Genomic DNA, 27,861 nt, shown 5'->3' with positions numbered 1-27,861 from the left:
TCATGTAAACATTCTCAAATAATATTTCTGTAAGGAATGCCTACTGCTAACAAGCACTTTCTAAATCAACTTTTATTTTCATTCCATAAGAAAATGACTTTTAGAATAAATAAAAATATAATCCCAGGAGATGTTATTTACTTGTTCCAGAACTAAAAATTGAATATTCTAGACTGGGCAAATTTGGTAGCGGCCAACACCGCCCATGACCAGTGATAACACTTCTTTGGACAGTACGGTCAGTGGTTACTATAGGGAGCTTGATCGTCACATTTTCAGTTCCAGAGATATGTATGATTCTAAGTATACCGTGCATAGCTATGAAAGGTAAAAGAAACAGCAGGGGCCTGGTTCCAACTGCTTAGTAAACAGCTGTGGAAAGATGTTTATTAAAGCTGGCTCTCAAGTGACAGATAAATGCATAGTTCTATTATGCATGCTACATTCAGCATGCTGCAAATTTAAAATCGGATAGATCAAAACAAGAGATATTTAAAAAATCATAAAGACAAAATGCAGCTACGTCAGTATGTGATAGGAAAATAATTCTGCCTTCAACGTGAGCTTTCTGGGTCCCTCAAGCGCCGTGTTGTCACATTTACGAAACAAAATTAAAAGAAAATTAGTAGGCTTCCGTTTCTAAAACTATCTTGCACCAACCTTTAAAAAACCTATTTCAGTGGGCTTTGTCAAGCCAGGATATCATTGAACCCCTAAACAAAGAAGTGCCTCACGTAATGATTGGTTTGTAATTCTTATTTATTAATGTGTGATGTTTAGTTTTGTTTTTTTTTTTTTTAAAAAAAAACAAAAACAAAACCAAAAAGCACACATAAAACAGACCTTTTCCTGTACAGCTCCCCCCCCCCACCAGGTTCTTTCTACTGCATGATTTTCAGAGATGTTCCCTTGCTCAGGGCTAGTCTGTGTATTTTTAATTTTCACTGTCCAGAGCATATGTAGAGAAAATGTACAAATATTATAGGTGATGGGCTGAAATCTCCACGATTACAATGTCCATTCCTTGGCTGTCCGGGGCTTTGTGTGAATGCCAATAAATTTGAGAACTCCCCCAACTGTGCCTTTTAACCTTTGTCCCCAAAGGTGAAGGGCAAGATTTTTAATCAAGTAGCAATTTATCTGTAATTAGGAAAACATAATTAGGTATTATCGCCTAATTGCAATTACTGGTTGGAGAAAGTCACATTTCGTGGGCAGTGACCCGTGTTGGACTATAGTTCTCCTACGACTGAATTTCGCATGTGTATCTGCATTTGGCAGCTAGCCAATGAAATTTAAAAGTCAATCACTGTGTTTCTCTGCAGTCTCGGAGTCAAATCAGCAATTCTGTGGCTAAACAAGAAACCAAGAAATCCTTCCTAAACCTTAACTTGGCTATGCTTGTTTCCTGCTCAGACATCTAGTATAAAGCAAAATAGTTTTATGAAAAAAACCATGTGAAATAGGTAGAGAACTGTCCCACACGTCATTTCTGGTCCAGTTAAAAAGAGTTTAATGTCTCAAGGCACCACTATGGTTCAACATCAGATACATGAGTAGTCAGCTAATCTACTACGCTGTAAGTCAGTAAGTAGCTTGTGCAGTAGTTGAAAGCAAATCTCTACAGAACTGTTAAGTGTACAGTAGGCACGTGTATTGGAATACAAATAGAAAACAAGAGTCCTAGAAAAAGCATGTTGAGCACCGCACCGTTGTGGCATTGTTTGTATTTCTTTACTTAATACTACGTAAACTTTACATTTACAAAAAGAAAGACTAACTCTTGAAAGTTACACTCAAGGTTGCTTTTTTGTGCTATCTCCACAGAAGTGAATGAATCTAGTTCGTGGGTGTACTTGTGGAAGTCGCTGGGTGTTGGTCCGCTTCCATCGCGCTGGTAGATTCATTCAAGTGAGAGCTCAAGTTTTCTGAGGTCAGGTGGGAAGACTTGTAGACAATCTCATTGAAGTCAGACCTGATGCAAACCAAAGGAGGGTCGTTCAGTGGGTCTTCCACGGAGACCTGGGTGTTTTCCCGAGTGATTCCCATGTCTTTGCTATGTTCTGACGGAGATTTTCTTTTCATGCGAGTGTAAGTTTTGTCTTGATTCTCCATGCCTTGCTCATTTTTCAGAAACCGTCCAAAGAACCAGATGAAGAATCCAAACCACACAAAAGCTATCAGACTTGGGACAAAGGCCAGACACTTGACGTCAAGGCTAGCCCCTATGAACCTGCTGTGTAAGAACATATCTCCCTCAACATAGGTTCTATTAGTCCGAGGGTTGGTGTGATTGGCCCTCCATTCCCAAGACAGCTTGGTTCTGTTCAAATCCTGCAAGCTTTCCGAGTCTTTCACTGTATATATCTTCTGCCCTGGCCCAATGTATTGTCCATATTCATGAGGTTTATAAAATATTTGGTTCTTCCACATATTGAGATCCAAAATCAAGACGAGAAAGATAATTCCATAGTTAAACCATTTACCTGCATTTAAAAAGAAATATTGCGTTAATCAAAGGCCCATAAAATTGCAAAGGGGTATTCTCAATAAAATGAAGATAATAATGTCATAATATAAATTGCTAGTGTTTTAGACCTGTTAGCAATTAATTTTTTACAGTACTCTGCTCCCATAAAGAGAACTGGCAAATGAAACTTAATAAATGCATTCTAGGTGTAGGAAAATGCAACTGTAGACCCTCAAGTCAGTACCTTATGATAATAACAAGTTTCCTTGTTTCAAAGGCACCACAATTACATTGAAACTTGATTCCACATAGGTTATTCTCTAGAAGATTTCATTTAATGTTGAAAACAAAGTTATAATGAAATTCTTAGGAAAGTTCAATATATGATTGAACATCTCTTATGGTCTTATAATTACGTTTGGGGAAGAAATAAATCATTTTAAAATTATAGTAGTATATCAATTGAATTCACATTGTTATTTGTAGGTGACCTGCTGATTAAACCATTAGTTGATATACTTCAGATCAATAATCCTTGAGCATCCATTTCAAAAGTTTAGAAATAATTGCATCAAATCCTCACTGGACAAAGTGCATCTGTCAAATATATCAATATAACAGAAGCTAATGAACTGCTCTATAAACATAATTTGGAGAAACTGTAACTACTATTATTTCTTTGTAGTATTTAATGAATTTTATTTAATGATATATTATCAAGGGATATCTTTACTTCCACAAAGGGTCAGAATGTGGAGACATTTCCAGGGATACTAGATTCCAATATAATGTTCAGTATAAGTTGTTAAAATATTACAGTATGAAATATATAATAATAATATAGTAATATCTACTTCATACGCTTGTTGTAGCAAAGCAGGTAATATATGTCACAAGCCCTAAAAGTTTTATTTATAATTTTATGTATTAAACCAAAACTTTTATATATGAAGATAATACTATTGAACATTATTAAATTACTAGTTTATCTGATTATGTAGTTTGCAAGTATATTCTACCAAAATGTATAGCTATTTAAAACTGTAGGAAATGTAACTATGAGGCATTCAGGAAAGCATTATCATCATCACATACTTTCAAGCTCCTACTACACACAAGGTTGGAGGGCAGTATCATGGCTCCAAAATGTACCTGCTGTGTGATTTGGGCCAGTTACTTAAATTCTCTAAAGCACAATTTCTTTATATGCAGAAAATAATACAGTATTTATTAAAGTTATTCACACTTCATGAGATTGTTAGATGATAAGCACAATGCCTGTTAAATAGTAGGGACTCAGTAACTGTTACTACTAATTATTAAAGCCTTGCCTAAACCATGATAATTTACCCATTTGCATGAGAAGGTACGTTGCTGTCCATAAAGACAATTTACATAAATGAGACATTGATGTTAACATCGTTTTGTTTGCTTACATCTCCTCTGGCTTGACTTTTTAAAATTTTGTTTTTTTATTAGTATGAGCCTGTTCTAGCTTAGATCTCAGGAGTGACCCAAACATTAGTGCCAAGTGTACATGTATTTGGTCATGTCTGGAATCAATGTTTCCAATTGCTCTTTAGCTTAGATATGCAAAGCAAAAATCAAACACGAAGGTGAGTATCCTTACCAAACATTCATTGTGCTCTAGTAGACGGTGTAGGGTATGTACAGTGTAGGGTAGATGGTGATGACATATGTGCCTGTCTTTCAAAGGGAATCCATCATCTTTTTGGGGAAACAGAACAGACGCACTGACAGATACTAAGAGGCCATATCTGAGAAAGGCCACATGAGTGATACAAACCATAAATGTGGCAGATGTTGAAAACATGGAATAAAAATGAAGGGGTGATTTCTACAGAAAGGACTTTGGAGGAAATAACAATTCATGTGGTCACTGAAGGAAAGGCGGGACAGAGCACACCTCGGACAGTTTTGTATTTCTTTTAGTTTACGCTTTTAGTCAGTTGCAGATAGCATAACATACCGAGAAAGATGAAGTGATATAGCAGAGAGGAGCCAAGGAAGGAGAGGAAAGGTTTGGAGACTCGGAAGGCAGAGAGGGATGCAGATAACTGAGGAGGAAGAGCTCACAGGCTGTCATCCTATTAAAGAGGCCCTAATCTGCAGTTCGCGTGGCAGCCTAAGGTGCAGCGAGGCACTGAGCATTTCTCTTCTGCAGGAGCGTCATCCTTATTCTCGGTTTTTTTCTTTCGGTTTCTTTCCTGTACCGGGAATTGAACTCACGACGTTGAGCTTGCCAGGCAGGCGCGAGGCCACTGAGCTAAATCCCCAACCCCGAGTCATCCTTACTCTCCACTGAGGTTCTACACATTACTAAGCCAGATGAGATGGTAGAGGCAAGGGTCCTTGAGCTGGTATGCCTGACCACCGCCTTCCTGACTCTTAGAGGCGTCTGGGAGGAAATGTGTGCCCCTCTTTAGGTCTTTTGAAAATAAAATCACACGCGGGGCAATCTTTTACAAAGATTCTGTTTCTAGGATTTAAAGGGTATTAAAATGGAAGACAGCAGCCTCCCTGAATCAGGGAGCATGAAGAGGAATATTTCAGAGTCTGGTCAAAGAGTGGTTTCCTGGTGGGAAGGAGGTGCTCAGTGTGTGTTACATGGGAAAAGAGAAAACCCAAGAAAACGAGAGAGTATAACAGTAAGCGAGCAGATGTGGAGAAAGAACATTAAGAACAAGAGGAGCTTTTTCCTATGCTTTCAAGTCATTTTTCTACCAATTGCACCATGTTGGGTCAACCTGACCACTCACCTCTCACAACGCAGAGGCATTTTATTTCTCAAAGGCCCGGAAGTCTGAATATTTACACGGGGTGGGGAAGGAACAAGTTAAAAATCCATTGCCTAACTTCAGTGAAAGGATCCAACTGCTCCAACACATCTCTACCAGTTTAAGAGAGGGAGAACACCCGTGACAAAAGGTCCAGGTGGGAAATCAGCAGGTAGAGGTCTCCCCTGACCCATACTACAATAATGATAACCTCAGTAACCTGTTGAGCCTCTCGATCACAGTGATTTTATTTTCAAATGAGGAAACTGAACTAAATATCTTTTAGTTTTATGATTCTTCCTTTCCTCCCCAGATCCTACTCACCAGCTCTCAGGAAGAGTCCCATTCTTTTATTCTGTGAAATGAAGAATAATGTCAGCATAATGACCTCTGAGGATTTTTTGTGAGGGTAAAATGACAGGCTATAGCTGAAAGTTTTCAGAAATATTTGGTTTGCCAAAAATGTAAGGTGGTGTTATTCTCCAATTTCTTCATCATTCCAGGTAATACCAGGTTTTGGCAACAGAATAGCGGGAGAGAAAGGCATTATAACAAAGGTATCTGATAAAGGTTATTGGACATCCCAGTCTGGGTAAACTGGCATGAGTTCCTGAGCGTTGACATCTACGGGTAGATTCCATGAGACCACTTCTTCAACAGGGCTCAGTGTGGAGCTATATGTAAATCTGCCTTGTAAGTCAGCTTCGCAATAAAATTTCTTAGCAATTGATAGTTTATTTATAGCTGTGCTAGAACTGGCCCTCAGAAAAGATCTTTTATATACAAAAGTTTTGAGGCTAAACAACAGGGGACGGTGCCCTTGCTCCTCCAATTGAGAGGCCATGTGGGGCTGTGAGACACACAGGGCCCGGGGGAGAGGAGCCTGCTTCTCCCGTCTCCCCACTGACGGGGTCACACGCTCTCTGACTCTCTTGTGTATGGAGCAGGGTCTGTCCCCCACTGTCACTGTCATTCAGCCAACCTGCTAAAAGGGTAGGAGAAATGGTTCTTCTTTTTATTTTTGTTTGCTTGCCCCAGCTGACATGACCTCAGATCCGTTTCTCCACTTGTACAGAGGAAGGACACTCATCTTTTTCTCTGTCATCCATTTTTTCATTTCCCCCGCATAGGGTTTTGCTAGCTTATGCATGCCTTCTCCTCTGTAAAAAACATATTCTTTTACCTTGTGAGCCGTGGAAAACTAGGAGACAGAGCCAGGCAGGGCATCTCCGTGTGCTTGTGTGTAAAGTGAGGGAGCTGACCTATGTAATCCTTACAGTTTTTCACTCCCCTAAAAAGTCTCTTTTATGATTCTGTGAAATAAAAATCACCTAAACCTTACGTTTTATGCTGGCCAAAAAATCTCACCGTTAGAGCAAAACAGATGGAAGACACAGTTTTTAGGTGCAGAAAGGTTTCCTTAAAATGTATATTCTGAGAAACTGCCATAAAAAAGTAAATTTGAGTCCCGGAAATGACCCGCAACACGAAAAGAGAAAGAGTACAAAGTGCTTATCTATGCTGTAGCCATTGTCCCGAGTGTGCTGTGAATGTATGATCAAGAGTAACAAGAGCTTTGGCATTTCAGCACTAACCCTATGGGAGCTTTTGCATTTCCTCCTATTGTTTCCACTCCACGGCACAATGTAAATCAGCAAGGAGGTAGAGTAAGAATCCATATGTTATTGTTATTAATTTCCCTGCTGAAAAATCTCACTGTCTTCTTTAATGAGAAATCTCGGTGTGGTGTTGGTAGGGTTACCTCTCTCTTGTATTTTGTGCTTTTCATGAATCTTCCTGACTGTCAAAAATGATATTATAATGGAAATCGTATCTTTTTACTTTGTGGGAGTTTATGGAATCCTGTGAGAGTTCATTTTAAAGGGATTCTTTATTAAATATCCTCACTTCACATAGCAAATGACAACAATTTGGAGGAAAGTTATTTTCTCAAAGAAGGAATAAACCTATCAAGGGCCAGGATTTTACCACAGAATTAACGTTAACGAGTCTAACAGGCAACTATATTATTTCTTAATCCTTTCCTCAGCAGAGTTGCTACTTAGCCTTGTGAGTCAACTGTGCGGTGGCCGCTCCCCGCCTACTTTATGACACTAGTTGGACAGACATCTGGGACAGGTACATGGCGGGGTCACAGCCCCCAAAGCCATTCGGCATCCTCAGCGGGGCAGCTGGAAACCACGGTATTGAAGATGAGTTTGGGGTAAATAAAAAGTAGTATTCTATTAGTCTTCATGGCCATATTTAGTGTCTTCTTATTCCACACAGAGCAGCGGAAACGGGGCTCAGTGAATTAGCACCTCTTCAAGTCTCTCCCCAGGTAATTTAGGGCTACCTAGAAACCATGTTAAGTGCTCAGGTCAGGAGGAAGCCATTTAGTAAACTGAAGATATTTACTTACTAATTGATGAATTAATAATGACTCTTAAGGCTTAAACAGCAAATGCATATAGCTTCTCAAAGCGTCTTTCTCATCATGGCTACTTTCTAAGTGGGAGACTGTTCCTTTAGGAAGCAATCCATACGGCAAAAACAGATAGATCTGTTTGGTAGATCACTTTGTTGTAATAAAAATAAAAACAAGAGACCATACACGTGCACTTAATTAGGTGGCCCTTAGACCATGACTTACTGGAGGCTGGGAACTCTGTTGTGTTTATTTCTGTTCCCAAGATTGTAGCTTAGGGTTTTGACACATACGAACTCAGAAAAATGTCTGGTAACCAACATGAAACTCTGAGACAATGTGCCTAGGAAAAATATGGTGGATTGTAATGTTTCAAATTAAATGCACATGTCACAATTATCTGACAGACTATAGGCTATTGCTAAAATGGGATATAATCTGGAAAACAGGAAAGTAAAGTATTCATGTCTCAAAGATTATGATTTATTACACATTGCAAATCCTCCTTTTGGCTGTGAAGACAATTCCTGAAGGGCAGGTGAATTTTATCACAAAAATGCCCATTCTAATGGCTTGTTTTTATTACTTTTTATTGCTTTTAATGGTTTGCTCAATCTTGCCTTCTTACATCTGGTAATCTGAGCAACTTTATTGAACATAACAATATGTAATATAACAGCCACTGTTAATTCCTATCATTTTGTTTTGCTATCCTGTATAGTCTTTATTCTTTTTGTGTTGTTTTGTTTCTGTCTTCATTGTTGCTATTTTGTTATTGTTTCTTCTCTTTAAAGTGAGAACAATGCCCATTTTTGCATAAATGAAGAAGGGACAGCTAAGCTTAGGACTGACAGGTTACAGGCAAAGCAACCATGGCCCTGAAGAAGATGAACTTGGAACAAATAAAAGCAACTGATGCTTTATAAGTCAGCACAGTTAAGTCTTACAACCATACAAATGCACTGAAGATGGAAATTACTTCAGGAGATACCGGAAAGATTCCCAACTGACGGAAACGCAAGGGGTCCTCGTGTGCTTTGGATAAATTCATGATCTTTGGAGACCGTCACTGTGTACAGGCGCATCATTTTTTTTAGAACAAGTCCCTTGCTAATTTTGTCCCGTGGAATATTGTGCTGGAGGGACCGCTGTCCTGCCCCTCCCCACCTTGTCCCCTCATCTGATTGACACAGGAGAACCCTTTGAGGAAACAATCTCTGGGAACTTGTTTGCTGGAAATCATGAACCTAAAAAAATAAAATGCAGGGTTTTTATTCATTATCTCTCACATTCTCGCCATCGCAAAGCACCTATGCCCTCCTCACACCGCTCAGGAAACAGAAATAGAACACAGACGCCACGGAGGCTTGTTTACTTCCACATTTTCCATTTTTGCCGAAAGGGTTCCCGTGGGCATCATTGTGCCAACGGTGTGAGTTCTCTCCTCACGCCGCACAGGCCTCCCTTCTGGCCTTTCCCCCACCCCGTTCCTCATTTACTCAGATGATGGCGACCGATGGGACACTTCCTTTGTCTGGCTGAGATGACAGATGGCACAGCTTCCATCGGGACTGGTATTAATAGGACTCAGAGGAGTTTCTGAGAGTGAATTGAGAAGCCGTGCCTCTCCCCGCTCCAGAGACAGTGCACAGTGTTTTTAAATCCACCTACGCACTCATAGGTAAAAGGGAAGAGGGCAGAAGCTATTGCTGTACAGTTCCTTTTAGCATTTACTTCGAGAGTGACACCGCAGACCTGGGCTAAAGGAACCGGTGTGACTTATCCACTACCCAGTTGTCCCTTCTGCTGCTGGCGTCAAAATTCCAAAAACTATGTGTTTTAACGCACCTTTGGATAAAGATGATTTATTTTTATAAGCTGTAGCCAAGCTTATAAAATGAAAGCTCATACATACTGCAGCAAACCATCTGTCAAGGGGGATCCAGATCAGCTAAACAGATGCAACAATTCAAGTTATTTCTGATATGCATAAATAAAGCTAGCTTGGAGTCAGGATTAAAAGATACTCCAATCCAAAATGTTTTTAAAATGTCAATGGGAACTCATCCATGTTATATAACCATCCACACACACAGCGCTTCATTGGAAGAGAGCAGTTTTCCATTCTTGGCTTTCTTGCGCCTGAGGACTCCAGGCAGTAGCTATTGGCAGAGAACGCAGAATAGTGGATAATGGGTAAGAAAGCGCTCTCTGTCTCTGTCCTCGGTGTTTTGGCATTAGATAGGAAACATAAACTCTGGACAAATGAAAGCAAAGGTTTCTAATAAAAAGTAATGTGAAATTTTATGGACTGCTTACTGCCCGGCTTGCAGTGTTCTAAGTGCCGTGTGCGTATTTATTAATTCTCACCGCAATCCTATGGGATCAGCAGCATAACTGTCCCCACTCAACAGACAAAAATTGAGCCTTTGGGATGTTAAGGATCTTATGAGGGCCATACCACCAGTAAGTACAGAGCTACAGCCCTTACATGAAGCCTTTATGGTCCACTGGTTTCAAACACACTGTCTTCTCTAGATCATAGGACCATAGTAGCTGTAAGCAGGCTGAACACATCTCCTGCTCTGGGAGGCCCCTAGACGTCCTTGCTTGGGCTCTTCTAAGGCAGAAAAAATAGAAGCTGATAAAGGAACAGAGGAAGCAGTCTAGGGTCTGCAAGACACCTTCTCATCCCTGGCCCGGCTTCTTCTGTGGTCACCCGGACTAGCGCCTTTCTGCGATCGTACTCCACCTTGAGGCTTTTCTTTTGGACCCTGTTCTGAACTTCCCAGCTCCTGGAGGGGTTCTCTCACATGCCTTTCTCACTGGCCACCCCATTTCCGTTAAATTGGCATTGTGCACTTTGGCTTTTTATTTTAACAGTTGCGTGTGAAAATACCGAAAGCTGAGAAAAGAGGAATTCTGCCCCTAGAAAATGTTGCTCGGACCCGGTGTTTCTCTGAGCAGGGTCCTCGGCTGCCTGTTCAGGTATCACTTGGAGTGTCTGAGAGAACGGTGGATTCAGGCTCTGGCCCATACCTCAGGCATCGGATTCTGGTTGTGCCGCTGAAGGGTTTTTTGTTTTTGTTTTTGTTCTTTTAACAAGCTCGCCAAGTGATTCTCACACAAACTGAAGTCCCCGAGTGATTCTCACACACTCACTGACGGATACAGGATTTTATGTTTCATCACCCCAGTGGCGAGACTGTATTTTCTATCAAGGAAAGCAGGAAAACCGCCCTTAAAAATAAACTGTGGAGGCGATGGTCTACAAGTTAGCTTCTGTAGTTCACAGGGAGATTGGCAGGGTCCTAACTATTGAGAATATTACAATGCAGAACAGTGCAGTATTTTGAAAATTTTATGTAGGTTTTTCCCCCAGAAACAACTGTCTTATTTAGTGACAAAAATTAAAAGGCCCTTCACAGAGGACTAGTTTCTAGTGCAGAGTAGCCTCAGCAAAATCTTCACCTGAATATAAAAAAGGAGGAAATAGCAGAAGCAGAAGGAAAAAAAAAAAAAAAAAGAGGAGGAGGAAAACTCTGACTTTCTCTCGCCTCCAAGTCTGTAGCCATCTTCCCAAGAGTTCTAATCCAGAATCTGTGAGTGCTTGGAAACAAACTGCATTTACCACAAACTGGATTTAATTCTGTGGGGAGCCCTTCACTCCAAAGCTCTCACCCATTGTACTTTATTTTGAATTTAAACTCCAGAATCTCCACAGCCATTCCCAGAAGATCCAGGGAAAACCATAGCCTACATGATGAAGTTCAAGGGAAGGAACAGTTCTAAATTATCAATATTACCTGAGAAACCTTCTCCAAAGTCTCATTCCTGGGCCCTTGCTCAGACCAACTGGGTCAGACCCGCTATGGACGGAGCACAACAACCCCTGCCTTTACAAAGTTCCTCCAATGATTTCGCAATCAGCAAACTCTGCACTAAGCCTTGAGGACAGAATATTTCTACCTTCTGAAAAACCTTATTAATGTGCAATATTCAGTATAAAAATTTAGCCTTTCTTTTTAGTTTTTAGAAAATGCTATTTGGTAGGACGAGGGCTTGAAGCACGAATCTGCCTGTTAGTACACAGCAAGCTTTATCCTAAAGCCGCACACATAGCCCTCTTCCAAGGCACCACACACAATTTTTTAGATGTAATTTTATATTAAATTTTAAAGAAAGCACTCCAAATCATGCAAACATTAAACACTTGTCTATATAGCAAAGCCATGTAAAAGAGTGCTAAATTAAAAATTTGTGAAGAGTTTGACTTTTTTCAAACCAACGTGTTCACCAGTTCTTTGCTTTCTTTTTTATGAACCCACTGTTCTGCATTTAAGCAGTTTATTTTTATCAGGCGTTCTCATAGTCAGAGACAATATTAGTTCAGTGATGGCCTGGGACAGGATCTGATAGCAAGAACAGATGGTTCAGGCAAAAGCCCACCCAGGGGGATACGATGGTGTCCTGCGTGTGGTAGCTGTTTTAGAAGTCCAAGAGGGTAGCTTGCTGCAGAGATTAAGTGGGGACTCTGAAACCACTCTCTGTGACCTGAACTCAAATTGATTGATTTATCCAGTGAATTTAATAGAAGGGCATCTTTCATTTTGAATAGGAAAAGAAGCAGGCTGCATCTTCCCTATTCATGAGCTCATTCTCCAATTTAAGAAGGTCACCTCACACTCAAAGCAAGAAACAGCCCCCTATCTGGGAAGCGAAGCGTTTTTCTTTCCCATAGTACTCAGATGCTTTCTGTACTTGGCTATTTTTATTCAGCAGCACAGACGGCAGTGTAAGCACAGATTTCTTCAGCCGTTTTTATTAGAGCAGGTGTGGGATCCTAGGCCATTGTCCTTAAAACACACGTTCACTCCCTGAATCTGAACAGCTTGAGAGCTAATGCCACTCCTCACCTATCATCCTCCAGCTGTCAGCTTCTTGTCATAAGTTGAAAAAAAAGGTACAGAATGTAACTCCAGGAAATCTTTTTTTTTAGATGATAATGACTGAGATGTCATGAAAGAATATTATAAATCATATTTTAGTCATTTCAAAAGTAGGATGTATCTGAAAATGAAACAATCTGGGCACCCGCAAAAGAATCACTTGAGACAAACCTGTACTCTGTCACAGAAGCAGGTTTTACAAAAATCACATGATAGGGGCTGGGGATTTAGCTCAGCGGCAAAGCGCCTGCCTGGCAAGCACAAGGTCGTGAGTTCGGTTCCTGGTACCGGAGGAAAAAAACTGGAAAAAAAACCTAAAAAACAAAAATCACATGATAAGTGGCCTCGCTAATCATACGGTGTGTCCTATCACAGGCACGTAGGCTGACTGATGCTCTGAATACTGCTCTCTTGATCTCAGCAGTAAACAAAAAAGAATGAAGTGGATTGTTGTTGAAAGTATATACCAAACTGTGAGAAAGGACCACCCAATCAGCAAGATCAAAGCAGCACGATGCAGAGCAGATGGTGGAAATGATTATTCTAAAGACTGGTTCTTCCCTCTTTGCTAATCATACACGGGGTGATTGAAAATTATGGTGTGTGTTTAAATAGACAAACAAAACTATAGTAAAAGACACATTGCTGCTATTAATCTCCCTCAAAATGCTACTTTATCTTTGAGCACACTTATCCCATCATCCTTGCCGGTTTCTGCAGCAGTTCTGAGAGTCCTCTTTCGTGAGTTTCTGTATAAGGTGTGATAAAAAACGCAGTGAACGCTGCTGCTGCCATCCAATAAAAGCCTGCCTCAGAAAACGATGTGGGATGTCTCCACCCACTACCTTTGCCACATCTGGTACCATGTGGCTCCTGAGGCTTCCACAAAGTCCAAATGAGCACGGAAGGTAAATGCTTTGAATCAGTTCAGGACATCTGGGCAGCCAAGATCGCACAGCTGAGGACATGAAAGAGGGCTTCCAGAGCTCCTGAGAAAGTAGCAAGGCTGATGAGATGTGACTGAGTGAGGAGGACATTTTAATGCCGGTTATTGGCAAAGACTCTTTTACTGTAATACATTTTAAACAAACTTAAGTATTCACTGTATTTTTCGATCACACCTTATCTACAGGTACGCAACACCTGCCACTGAAGGGGTCTGTACTTCCTGCTTTCCTTTATTCTAAAAAGAATATCTACTAGTTATCACCAATGCAACATGAGTGGAGACGACATATTGCTTTCCCACATCAAGATGGCAAAGAAGTAGGTAAGTCTTAACCATTTCTCCCATTCTTTTCATTTCCGTCTGCCTGCTAAATACTCACATTGAGACTGCCAAAGACACCAGTAGCCTAGATCCCCTCATGCTCCCACGCATCCCGGAACCCCCTTGTACTGCTGAGAGATAAAATTAAATATATGCTTCTTAATGTTACGGTTTGCTTTTATCACAGCAAGCACTGCCTAGGTGACCATCCCCTCTGTTCATACTTAAATACCACACCTGTTATGTGAATGCGATATTCTTCTTTAAAGATCTTCTGAAAGAAAGGGATCTTGAACTGCATGTGAGGAGTGTGCAGACCAGGGAGGTTCACGTCGACATCACCCATGAAGTGTGGGAATTCCCAGTCCTGTCAGAGAAAATCAATATAAAAACATATTTGTGATTTATTTGGTTCCTAAGCAGCAAAACATCCCAAACTGACTTTTTATAAGCACTTATTTTAAAATCATTTAAATGCAGACAGCTGTTGGAGGTATCAGTTTCATTCTGGGATGCTTATTTTAGGTACATTAGGTAGCAGTACGCATTCAAAATCAAAATTAAGCCATAACTTAGATCCGCAGGTTTTTCTCTTTAATGTGGTAATAAAAAACTAACACAGAAGTGATTTGCATCTATGCATGTTCGTCTCTTTCATTCTGGAGAACTGGTCTTAAAGTTTTAGAGGAAGGAAGAGATGTGCGCTTAATAAATTAGGAGTAAATTTATTATATTTTGCTTTGCTACTTTTCAACAATATGAACTCTATAAAAGCATGCATTGTATAAGAATACAAAGTAAAGAGGTTTTGATTAATTTCACCAAGTTCTTCAACTCACAGCCAGGCGCTTTTATTAATCATCTCTGCTATGAACTATTAAAGTGTACAAATGCCAAAGACTCCTGTCCTGTTCTTTTGCAATTCAGATCTATTTGAGCCCAAAGAGGGAGCAGCTGACATGACAGCAAGAGGGACCCAGAGTGAATTAATTCCCAAGTTGCCAGTAGATACTTCCTCGTAGTCAAGACAAAAGCAGGAAGGACGACCCTCCCTCTCGGAAGGAACGGAAATAGGTGCATAGGAGGATAGGTCTAGGTGTCTCATCTGCTAGTTGTTTTTAGCTACAGGTATCTAATTAGAGGTCCTAACTAGTACGAGAAGAAAAAAATGCTAAATTTGTGGAAACACTGGAGGTGAACCACAAGCCTCATATATAAATTATGTATAATTTCCCTTTTAATACCTAAGTTACCACTAAATGATCAGTCTTATGTTTCGTTGATTTTTTTTGCCAACTTGAATGTAAGACCATCATGAACAAAATATTAATTTGTTACTTTCAATATGTTAGTTCAACACAAATAGTTAAATGTATCCAAGGCATCTACCAATGCAGCTGATATCAAGGTCACAGACAACACCGTGCCCACGGGTTTATGGGGTTTAGTGTCCATGCCAATCTGCTGAGCATTCTAGCCAAGGGGGACAGAGCCCCGAGGAGCGGACAGTGTGTGGGTGGTAGTGACCAGCACAGCCTTGGGTGTCTCCCAGCTTTCTGGTCTACGGACCATTTCAAGCTGCTGATAGGAGTTAAATAAACAAGAAGAAAATGCAGCAGTGCAGCAGCATCTTTTTACCAGTGTGTGCATAAATTTCTTGCTGGCCTCACCTCCCTTTGTCTTTCAGGTATCAGCAGCAAATAGACACGCACTTTGGGAATTTCAGAAAACCCTGAGCACTAGGGATGAGTGAATATTTTGATCTAAAATATTGGTAGAAAATGGATTGGTAATAATAGCTCTGAACGACAGCTGAGGTTGAAATGTAGCATTTGCTTATTTCCTTGCACCAATACCATCTTTGTTCTTTTTATGTTGTTTGGAAAATTCTTGCGAAGAAAACTGACAATGAACTTAATCTTTTGTTAAAATATAACTGATGAAAAAGTACACTTGATAAATAAAATGACTGTAGTGGTACCACGGTTCACGAGCTCAATTCTGTCCACAGTTCTGGCCACAAACCAATCCAGACCTGGATGAGAACTGAATGAAATTTCACTGTAAAGTCCACATTGGCCCTAACCACTGAATTTGACTGAGTTCTTGTCTAACACGGTTTGCAACCAGAATTGTGGAAAGAACCAAGTTTGTGAACCAAAGCACTGCTGTAATACAATGGTGTCTTTTACCTGCTCTGAGGCCGGGCGTGGTGGCACACACCTGTAATCCCAGCAGTTGGAAGGCTGAGGCAGGAGGATCATTGCTAGTTTGTGACCAGCCTGGGCTACAAAGTGAGCTCAAGGCCAGCCTGAACTGCATAGAGAGACCCTGTCTCAAAAATAAATAAATAAATAAAATAAAAAATGAAAAAAAAGACACCTGCTCTGGAAGAGTGACACAGTATTGCCAAAGGAGGCATTTTCCTTTTATTTATTGGTTTAAGAAAGAGAGCGCTTCTTGGTAGTAAGTGGGCTTATAGTTGTGTTCTTTTTGGAAAGGAACTGTTCGAGCGCCCCTATTTAATTTTTCCTTCCACCAAACTAAAGTTTTCTACTGGGTATGAAATTGGTTTTAGTTTAAAAGTAATCTCCAGAGGTTTCTTGTGGACTGTGATCAAAACCCAATTTTCTAAAAAATAGTTTTCCAATTATTTTGCCCCTGTACAGAAACATGAGCTAAGGAAACAGGAACTGGAGGGAAAACGGGGAGGAGATAGCCGTGGTCTTTACCTAGAGGCTTAACTTTGTGTTTTGAGAAGAGATCAGGGAGAGAGCTGGGGGCAGGGCGGAGAAGGGAGAAATGTGAATGAGTAGGTCGTGCCGTGTAAGAAAACAGTTTTAGGAGAATAAAAAAGAGATGAGGTGTCACTCATAAAGTCTCAGGGAACCACCCATTGTAATCCTTGTGCTGTTTTTCAGAAACTCTTTAACCTCTTACCTCCCTTCCTGCACACTCTCTTGTAATTAGCTTAACTTTGCATTTTGACTCCGACTCTGTATACCTTTCAGATCATTGCTCTTAGATCAGTATGAACTCTGGCCTAACCTGACTTGGCATGGAATGGTAGGAATATTTGCTACCATTCTGCAGGACATTTTGAGCTCATTGCGGTGGAACGTGCAGGCCAGCGGAACCCTGGGTATTTGTTTAAAGGAAGCAGGATGGGAAGGGCGAATGGCGTTTTCAAATCTGTCTAGGTTCAGTCTCTTCATCTACAAGTGAGTACTGAGTACATCAACTGCACAGGCTCATTGGGAAGCTGAGGCAATGCCCGGGCCGCATTTGACACATTGCTGGGGACAGAGGGAAGAGTCATGCAAATGGCCAGCAAGCGTGGGTGCTTTCCTGGCATGATTCTGAGGTCAGGTATATTTTGAGAGAGAAGCAGAGGGAGATGATAAACCTGTGTTCAGAGTCACATATTGGCCCTTTCAAAGAAAGGCATCTCCTTTCTGCCCTCACTCGCTGTACAGCTCCTCCCTGACCTGCGGCTGGCACTTGAGTCAGAGCTGAGTGCACCCGGAGGCCCTGTGGGCCCGATCTTCAGGGGGAGGGGGACGGTGTTTCCCTTCAAGGCACAGAGCAGTGTCCTCATGAGGAGAGGAAAGAGCACAGCTTATTGGATCCTCCCTCACGGCATGTGAGTCACACTGTGGGGACCTCAACACAACGGTGGGATTTAATGGCACAGGGAAGGGGCACATTGCTGCTCTGTGTATAGAACAGTGAGATCCAAACACAGGCAACCAAGGAAAAGGAAATCAATGGATACTTGGTGATGAATTATTAAAACCTTGCGATGTTCTAATATCATCATAGGCTGTATGAATACATATACAGCTATGTATGCACATGTGCATGCACACACACAAACAATCCTGAAATCTTGTTATCATTGGTTCATTTTCTCCAGTTTTATTGCGGTAGAGTGGACAATGAAGTTTTTACGCACTCAACAGAAGTCACAGTGTGATGTTTTGATGAATGTGTTTTCATGAAATGATTACCACGGTCAAGTGAAATAACATATCCATTTATAGGTCAGAAAATCTGCCTCACAGCAGGTAAGCCTCTTGTCCATGCTGGCTAAGGTGCCAGGCAACAGCTCAGGTTTTATCTGGCTCCAAATAACACACACGTCTGCTAGAGGAGGCTGCCTCTGACCCTGAGACGTCACACTACTTCCTGTTTTACCTTTAGAATTGGAATTATTTTTACCTGCTCTCTGTTCTTTTTTTTTTTTTCAAATTAAAAAGCTGGCAGAACGACAGTGAAGACAAAATCAAAACAACACAAAAACAACAAAAATGATACATGACCTCAAGACAAAATGATAGAAATTTACAGTGCTTGCTGTATTACATACTATTATCTTCAACGAAGTTGCTCAGTCCATCAGACATAAGAATGTAAGATGGATCAAACAATCAAAGACAGTAACAAGTACTGTTATAAAAATAAATAAAAATAATTTAAAAAAAGGACATTGGAAATGATGCAGAGCTTCACCATACAAAATGGTAGGAGTTCAACAATGGTTCTTATACTACGTATTGTTTTCAGATCAGTCGTTCTGATTACCAGATTCAAGCGTGTAAATTGGTCAAGAAAGAAAATTTTAAGCATTGATTGTTCCTCTCAATATTGAGAAACAACTCCTTGTCTGTTACTAAGAGCCATTGCCATGAGAGATTTAAACCATTTTTTTTTTCTTTAGAGGGCTTTCCTTTGAGTCATATGACCCGAATGTGAACAAGATCAACTCTAATTCTTTCTCCATGAGACAACTGTCCCCAGGACCTGCTGGCTTCTAATAAGACTGCGATGAGTGAAGAGCTCTGACTAGTGGGTGATGGACAGCAAACACTGAGACTGTCTCAGCGTCATGACCAGGACGCACAGCCAGTCACACGCAGACTGTATGTGAGTGTTGTGAGAATCATGACTTCCTTTCTTTCTGCATACATGTAAGATATATATTTTGAACACAAGATAAAAACATTTAATTAGAAGAATGATGAGGAAAAATGTTTGGCCACTAAGCCCAAAATAGACTCATCCTGGAAACAGATATTATGAAGTTTTTATTTATTTTATTCTTCAAGGCATATTGTCAGTGTTTAGTAATTCAAAGCTTTCTCACCACTCACTGCCATTAAATGTAGCAGTAACGGCAGAGGACCGTCAGATCTGCGGCTCGGCAACGTGAGAATTGCTTAGGCCCAAGGTAGCACACTATCCCAGTTTTCACCAGTTCATACTGACACGTACAGTACGAATAGACCTCTGACTTTCCACAGGCTTCATATATGAGAAACAGCCAATTTTCATTCAGATGAGCATATACTCCATATAAAAATAAATGAGCAGTGTCATGATACATATCTGATCCTTTTTCTCACACACTGTGGTTTACTTCTGCCTGTAGCAGTAACAATCAGTTACTGACCCCTACCATTCACGGCTCACATTTGGATGGTTTCAGGACATGTCAGTATTTAGGCAAGACATTTTGGACTCATCATTTTCCAATATTTTCTCTTCTGAGGTCCGTGCCTCAGGGTCAAGGAGAAGAATTTCATACTATCCTGGGGAATTCAAGCTTGAAACCAACACTGTTTTGAATTCTCAGACTAGCATTCAATTTTCCAAATCAAATGAAGATACCTCATTTCCATTTAGGGAAGCATTAGAGGATTAAAAAAAATGTAATAATATTGATTACTCTGCAAAACAAATGCCATGTAGTACCAGAACAAAAGTTGCATCTTTTTTGTGATAAAGATTAGCCACCTGGCTTTTCAGGAAATTAAGAGACAGATTAGATTAGACTTTACTGAGCAGTTGATAAATCTTTAAAACAGAATTGACAATGGATTCTTAAATGTTATTGTGAAATAACATTTTTTCAAGGCAGTAATTTATATATCCCCTCTTGAGGGGCATTGATTATTAAACCTTAAATGATTCCAATGGTTAACTTTATGGATATGTTTCTTTCTTTGTTGATTTTCACTCATCCATATTTCATAACTGAATTTAGGCCCCTGAATATCAACACATTATTCCACCGAAAATTTCTCCAGCTTATGAAGTGTCCTTTGCTTCTCTATGTTAAGCAGTGTCCTAGCAACAGGATTTCAGATGACAAGAAGCAGTGGTGGCCTGAAAATTGTACTTACGCTTTGGGTGATACTTTTTTTTTCTTATTAAGAAACTAGAGTGTATGAATTCTTTCAGCAACCTTGTACTTCTTTTAATTGGCAAGGTTGCCATAGTATCACTTGGCTGAATTAATCCTAGGAAGTCTTGACCTACAGTAGGTTTTGCTTATTTATTTGTTTATTGTCTGCCCCCACCCCACCCCCACTGGAAGGTAAGCTCCGGGAGCTTAGGGAAAAGAAAGCTTTTTTGTTTTGTTCCCTGCTGTATTCTCCATACCTAAAACAGGGCTCAATAGTAAGAACTCAAATATTTACTGAATTGATGAACTGAGCACTCTGAAAATGAAAGATATTCAATTTTGGGTTTCACAGAAATGAAAACAAGAAGGACTGGAGTAAAAAGAAACCACGCGATAGATGTTCTGCACACAAACGTTGTACGCCACTCTGAGACTGATTGTTACCAAAAGACGGTGGTTTACTCTTTTCCTTATTAACTAGGCAGACCGCAGTCATGCGGAGTAACACAAAGATTGAGCCGTTTTACAAAGATCACAAAGGAAAAGAGAGAGAGCGTGGAGGTCAAGTGCAAACATTATGAGATGAGGCAGTAAGTGTGTGGGGAGTTGATGAAAAAGGCATGTTGGGATAATCAAAGATACCCTTTTCGGCACCAGGTAAATTAAATGCAAAGAAGCTCGTGAGACAAGTCTAGCCAAGGTAGAGACGGAAGAATGAGCATACAAAAGAGCCAGTGATTCGGAAGGTGGAGGGTCATTGGCTACCGTGGGAGACAACAGCAGGAATGCTGTGCAAGGTGGAACACGAAAGCTGTCCCGCGGTAAACGAGAAGAACGTTCAAAGGAAAGGCAGCGGGAGGTCACTTCCTGGATGCCCCTCAGTACAAACTACTTTCTCGAATGCTGTACTCTGATTTTCTCTTAATACTCACTGTTGTTTTTCTCTTAAAGTGTAAATGCATTCTATAATCTTTGGAGTTTCCTCTAAGAGGTCCCTATGCTATTTAAAAGATTTAAAACACCTGGAGAAAAATCTTGGGGCTTCCTGAGGTAGGGTTTTGTTTTGTCAACTAGTAGTAGAGATGGCAGACTTCATGTATCACTAAAACAAATCTAAGTCAAACTGTAAACTCTTATTTGAAATGTTCTAAAGAACTTGATCTCTGTCTGCTCTCTCTCTCTCTCTCTCTCTCTCTCTCTCTCTCTCTCTCTCTCTCTCTCTCTCTCTCTCTCACACACACACACACACACACACACACAGTGTTAGGGATTAAACTAGGACTATTCAACCACTGAGCTCCATTCCCAGTCTTCTTTAGTTTTTATTTTGAGACAGGTCCTACTAAGTTGCCCAGGTTGGCCTTGAACTTGCAATCCTCCTGCCTCAGCTTCTTAAATAGGTGGGATTACATGTGTGCACCCACCACGACACCTGACGTTTCTGTGTATTCTCGAACACCAGTGAGCCCTCAAAATGTTTGTTGGCTGAACAATCTACTTTATTTTAAGGGTCTATTTTATAGTACTGTTTAATGTGCTTTCTCATCAATGTTTCTCCTTACAAAGGCTATTATAAGTTTTCCTGGCTAATTCTAAAGACAACACACATCAGTGAGAAATATGTAGAGTTTATTGCCTATAGAGAAAATAACAAGTCCAACCCAGAGCAGGTCTGCAAAGTAGGGACAGTCTATTACTTTTAAGAAAACTTGCCGTAAGTCTCTGGCAGTAGGTTTTTAAAACAAACTTCATTACATCAAGACACCTTAAGAGTTTCACTCCTTCAAAGGCCAAGATGAAAACATGACTGATGAAATGCACTGAGCATCATTTACAGATGTCCTGACCTGGCAGATGGATGTGATGAAGGACAAAATAAAAGTCAGACTTAAAAGTGTTTACAACGAATGGAAATGCATCATGTGGCATTGAGGAATAATGGAAAATCAATGCCCTCACTAGGGCGACGTAGCTCCCAGGACACAGAGAGAGGTGTTTAACATCTTAAGAGCTGCTATGAAAGGAAAGGGAGCAAACCGTTGGCTGTGGAGAGCTACTGAGGAGTTGCTGAACTTAGTAGGAAGTCTAAGGAAACACTCTGTATGGGAAGTTTTGATAGACTTTCATCAGTTATCCAGTATCTTGATCTACTGAGTACTTGTGAAGAAGAATAAATGCTAACTATATAATAAATTGCATATATTTTACTCAGCAAGGAATTCTTCTTATAAGGGAAGAGTAAAATCTAGCGGGGAAAATGTATTTGACAATACGCTTTCTGTGTTATTTTTCAGACCCTGGCTTCAGTGCAAGAGCACACACTGCCTACTTACTCTGGAGTTTATTGTGTTTGCAGGTTTGGCACAAAATGTCACTGCTTGGGTATCTCTTCTGCCTTTACCTTTGCTGCCAGCAATGATCACATGCAATTGTCAGAATGAGTAATTTCTTCTATGGACTCTATAGGAAGATTAATCGCACACTGTAAACTGAGTAGGTATTACTGCCTTTGGTAAAATTTATACTTAATAGTAAGGTAACTTTTCTCTGTGAGCAAATAATGATAGTGCAGATTAGTGGGAAGATACGATTCAATATAAAAATATTCATCTCACAAACAACGGAAAGGGTAGGAAGTTGATCCAAATGTCAGATGGGTGGTAGAGGCAACGACCTGTAAGTTGCCTGAGAATGGTTTAATTTCCATAATTATGCCTCTTTTTCAGGTTTAGCCCACAGAACATATATTATAGTTGGGGACATAGATCAGTTTGTCAGCAAATGGCAACATAATATGATGTCAAATAGTGGTAAGAGTTCTGAAGAAAAGCAGAGAAAAGGGGATTGGAAAGTAGTGAGTAGGGCATGGATGACATCTTAGCTGGTCAAAAGCAGATGCCTCCAAAGGCGATCCTTATGTGTATGTGGAGTATAGACTCATGTGAAATATAAAGTTCTGTAAAATCTAGAGTCACATCATCTAGAATGGAAAGAAAAGGCAAAGGTCATGCACAAGCATGGAGTTGGGCGGGTCCAAGATGCAGCAGGGTTGGAGTAGCTATGTCAGTGTGAGTGCTGTGGATGGAGAGGGGTAGGCTGGACGTGCAAAGAGTAAAGTCCACTTAGGATGCTGGTGCAGTAGTTCATGTATAAAATGATGGTGGTTTAAACAAGAGCATCCAGAGGGTCAGACCAAGACGTAGTTTGAAGCTCTCACCAAGCGTGTCTTTCAGTGGCTAGAGCAACTGGTAAATGGGAATAGTATTTACCAATAAGGAAAACACTGGAGAAGCAAGCAGCACATCTGCAGAAGATACGAAGTGGTAGGAAATCCAACGAGTTATTCAGAATACGCTATTACGGAAAAGAATTTTAGATATCTGCTGTGGTTTGAATATCCCCTCCAGAACCCACTGAAATTTAACTGTCACTGTAACAGAATGAAAGGATGGAATTGCTAAGAAGTGATGAATGGATTAAGGCCATTACATGTGCTCGCTTACCCTCTGCCACGTTATGATGGACTGTGAGGCTCTTACCAAGTGCCAGCTCTCGGACTTCCCAGATTCCAGAACATGAGCCAAATAAACCTTTGTTGTTTATAAATTTCCCAGTTGTTGTATTCTGATACAGCAGCAGGAAAGGACTAAGACAACACACAAGCTGAAGTATTACATAGGTAGCGGGAAGCTTGAGGAAGAGGCTGAGGCCGGAGACATGTACAGGTGCAGTCACTGATAAGTCTATTAAGCTACAGCCACAAAATTGGGTAAAATCGCTTTGAAAGGGAGAATAGAAAGCCACAGGCAGTGGGCCAGTGCCTGAGCAATGAGTCACGGCAACGTTTATAGTTTGGAAGAGAAACCATATCAGAGTAGGCAAGAATGTTTTTGGACAAGAAGATAAAAGCACAGGACACAAAAGCAAACACAGAGAAACGAGATTACATCAAGTTGAAAAGCTTCTGCACAGCCAGGGAAATAATGACCGGAGTGCAGAGACAACATCAAAACTGGGGGGATATATTTTCAAATTATATACTTCACCAAGGGTTAATGTCCAGACTACACAAAGGTGCTCTAAAACCTCAATAGCAATAAAACAACTTTATTTAAAAATGGTCAGTGGATCCAAAATAAACATTTCTCAAAAGAAGACATACCAATAGCCAATAGTATGTGAAAAGATACTCAGTGTAACTAATTTTCTGAGAAATGCAAGTCAAAACACTGATGAGCCAGCACCTTCTTCCAGTAAGAATGCCAGTTACCAGAGAGAACGGTGAAGGGCTAGCAAGGATGTAGAAGAGAGGAAAGCCTGGCATGCTGCGGACAGGAACAGAAATGATGCCAGCCATTATGGAAAACAGTATGGAAGTTCCTCAAAAAACCAAAAAAAGTACAAATAGAACAGCCACACAATCCAGCAACCCTACTCCTGGGCACATCTGGAAAGGAGTATCAGCACCAGCATGTTGAAGAGACATGTGCACTCCCACGTTGACTTCAGCATTCTGTGAAATAGGCAAGATATAGAAACAGCTGAAGTGTCCTTCAGCTGATGAAATGGATAAAGAGACTGTGCTGCATATACCGATGGAATATTATTCAGCTGTGCAAAAGAATGAAATCCTGTCATTTGTGACAATTCAGATAGAACTTGAGATAAACGGAGAAACCTGGAAGAGAAAGACGACGGTCACATGAGCTCAGTGGTAAGTGTAAAAACGTTGATACTATAAAGTGTTGACACTGTAATCAAAAAATGTTGAATAGAACGGTAGCTGCCAGAAGTTAGGAAACAAAGTGTGTGTGTCCCGTGGGGTGGCTCATCAGTTGGTACTAAGTTATAGTTAGATAGGAATAAATCTACACGATAGAGTGCCTATTGGTGGTGGCTGTTTACTGTATAACTCCAAAAGCCAGAGGAACAGATTTCAAAAGTCACAAATGTTTGAGAACTACTTAATCTGATTATACAGTGTGTACATGTACCGAAACATCATCCTATCTCTCATTAAAGGTACGCTTTTTGTGTTTGTATGAATTGTTGAATTTAAAGAAAATAAGGAATATTGAGAAAATAAAAGAGCCAATAAGTACATGACTCTTATGCAGAGCTTTGCTATTTGTGCCAGCAAGGTAAAGAGGCAGTAACTGGCATTAATTTTGTTAGCGCAGAGTAAAAGGAGTTGTGATCATCTAGGGCATCTGAGATGTGGTTTCCTTTTCGTCATTCTTGGTAGACTTTGCGATGATGAATGTTAAAAGCTGGAATGAGTCCATATGAATACCCTGGCTAATTCGCTCTAGTGTCCACTTTGATTGGGCACTGTCCATTCTTACTGGTCAGTACTGCTGATGTTCCAGTAGTTAACTATTCCAATTAGCACCCTCTGTGAAGTCCATATGCTATTTTAATAAAAAAATGTAACTAGGCTAAGCTCAGTGTCTTGAATGCAGCAGGCTTCAGAAACACTGCTCTGTGTCCAATGTTTCCTTCTGCTTTCATCTGTCTTAGTAAAGACTTCAGTTCTGGAACAACCCCAGAGCCTTCGCCTCTGACCCCATGGACAGTCCAAGGATAACATGTAACAGAAATGAAAACCTTTTGAGCAATGGATTTGAACTGTCCGATTTTCCAAGACTATCTTCAGTGAGTTTTGGGTCAAGAGTGTTCATCCTCTGAGCTCTAGAGAAAAATTTTCCATTCTCAAATAACAGAGCAAAGACTGGGAAAAGAAGATATACTGGAGCAGGTTAGAGGAGTGTAAAGTATAAACTACACTTTGTTGCTTCAGAATTACATCCTCAGTGAATTGAAAAATTTTCTGAAACTATTGTTAGTTCAGAGGTCAATGGCCAGCAAAAGTCTAACATACATTTCTTTCCTTGTTGGGCACCTATGGGAGCAATAATCTATCACCCTTAGAATACCTTGAAAAACAAATCTACATGCTGGGGCACAGAACCTTACTTGAGCATGTTAGCAGTTGTGTATCTTTCTACAGACACACTCCATTCAGAAAACCCCGCTGTGGCCATAGCAGGCTTGTTTTACAGGTTTCACACAGCTCTAACAGAGTCTACATTTCTGAAAGTCCTCAATGATACATTCAAGTTCCCCATAGGATGCTATCATGCTATTATTAAATTAATCCAACAGCTATTAAATGTTTCCTGGAGGTGAAGCATATATTCTCAGAGTGTAAAATAATATTAATAAATAGACAACACACTAACTTTTAAAGTTATAAATGAAAATGGTCAGTGAGATTACAGAAGTCTTTCCATTGAGCCCTAGAAATTACTGGGAAGGAAGAGACCAGAAGAAATTTATTCAGTAATCCCTGAGCTGTATTCTATTATCTCTCCATTCATGGACTGAGACTTCTTCACCAAACCCCCTTTTTAAAAGAATTTTTTATATTCGTTTAAAACTAACCAAAAAAAACACAAAAAAAAACTTAATTGCCACAAACTTGCCCTGGGCTAGGCATTTGAAGCACTTAATCTAACATAAAGTACATGCAAATGCACAAATAGTAGTTAGGATTTTTTTCTCATTTTCATATGGAAGTAAACCGAGGTCAGGTCGTCTGCCTATGCTGCAAGATCGGTGGCAAAAGGCTTTCCTCACAGCGCAGGCTCACTGCAGAGACATCTCACTCCCCGGATGCGCTTTCCTACGACTCTTCTCCCTGCGAAGCTCACTGTGGCAACTATCTAGCAAGCTAAAAATCAAACGTCACGCTAGCATGTGCTTCTGTCAGCACTAAGTGATAGCTGTACTGAAAGTGGTCTATTGAAACTTACCTCGAAATACTGTCTCATCTGAATACTTTCGCCCCTGGAGCCAACTTTGTATAATGTTGCCTATAATGTTCCTCCTGCGATGTTCCTCTGTCTATAATGTTCCTCCTGCAAGGCACTGACAAAGCCTGCAAATATCCAGGCTGAGAGGTACATTGAACTCTAGGTATCTTATGGCCGTCTTAGAATTTTTACTGCCAATGCATAGATTTTGCTCCAAACATAGACTATTTCTAGGAATAAATAGGAGCTCCCGAACATCTTTACACTTCTACTTTCTCATCTGCAGATGTTTTCATCAGGCTTAGGCACTCGTACAGCAGATTCCGAAGTCCCTGCATGGGGACACAGGGTGGAGCTGGGATGGTTTAGGACACACTAGTGATAGCTATCAGAATAGGTAACTTGCTAGAAAGACAATTTTTACATTTCTTTGGAACTTGTGAAATAGTAAGATTTGTTCTTTTGATATAGTGCGGCTAAGCATACTTATATATGTGACTAGAGCAAAAATAAAAACATCCACAAGGAATATACATATATATTATATATTATATATTTTTACTATATCTATATATATAAATTATATATAGTAAATTATATATATAATTTCCTATATGTAAAGCAGTCTAACAAATTATTTTATTAATTTTATCTTAAATCTTTCTTGTTCTGTATGTTAATGGAATTGGTCAAATTACTGTGTTTTTGTTTTATTTTTGTTTTTTGCCTTTTTTGAGACAGGGTCTCACTATGCAGTTCCGGCTGGCCTTGAGCTCAATTTGTAGCCCTGGCTCGTCTCAAGCTCACAATGATCCTCCTGCCTCAGCTTCCCAAGTGCTGGGATTACAGGCGTGTACCACCATGCCTGGCTAAAATTATTGTGTTTTAAAGAGGCTCTTGTTTCAAAGTTTATTTGTTTTTGTTCATAACTATAATTAAGAGAT

At 40.2% G+C, this 27,861-nt stretch overlaps 1 protein-coding gene across 2 annotated transcripts in view; it reads right to left on the bottom strand.

The window, feature by feature from the left end:
* Nucleotides 1-1,489: 1,489 nt before the first annotated feature.
* Nucleotides 1,490-27,861, bottom strand: part of Tmem117 (transmembrane protein 117) — a gene marked incomplete at its 5' end in the record, with an annotated part of 469,529 nt that continues 443,157 nt past the window's right edge. For both annotated transcript variants that reach the window (XM_005406589.2, XM_005406590.2), the window contains 2 exon segments: nucleotides 1,490-2,486; nucleotides 14,153-14,282. In XM_005406589.2, the coding sequence (XP_005406646.1) occupies nucleotides 1,840-2,486; nucleotides 14,153-14,282 (777 nt within the window). In that variant the 3' untranslated portion in view covers nucleotides 1,490-1,839.

This window comes from Chinchilla lanigera, unplaced genomic scaffold, assembly GCF_000276665.1.
Source record: "Chinchilla lanigera isolate Chin_1 unplaced genomic scaffold, ChiLan1.0 scaffold00099, whole genome shotgun sequence".
NCBI classification, from domain to species: domain Eukaryota; kingdom Metazoa; phylum Chordata; class Mammalia; order Rodentia; family Chinchillidae; genus Chinchilla; species Chinchilla lanigera.
Note: the sequence above shows the minus strand (reverse complement) of the source record. Positions and strands in the feature narration are given on the sequence as shown.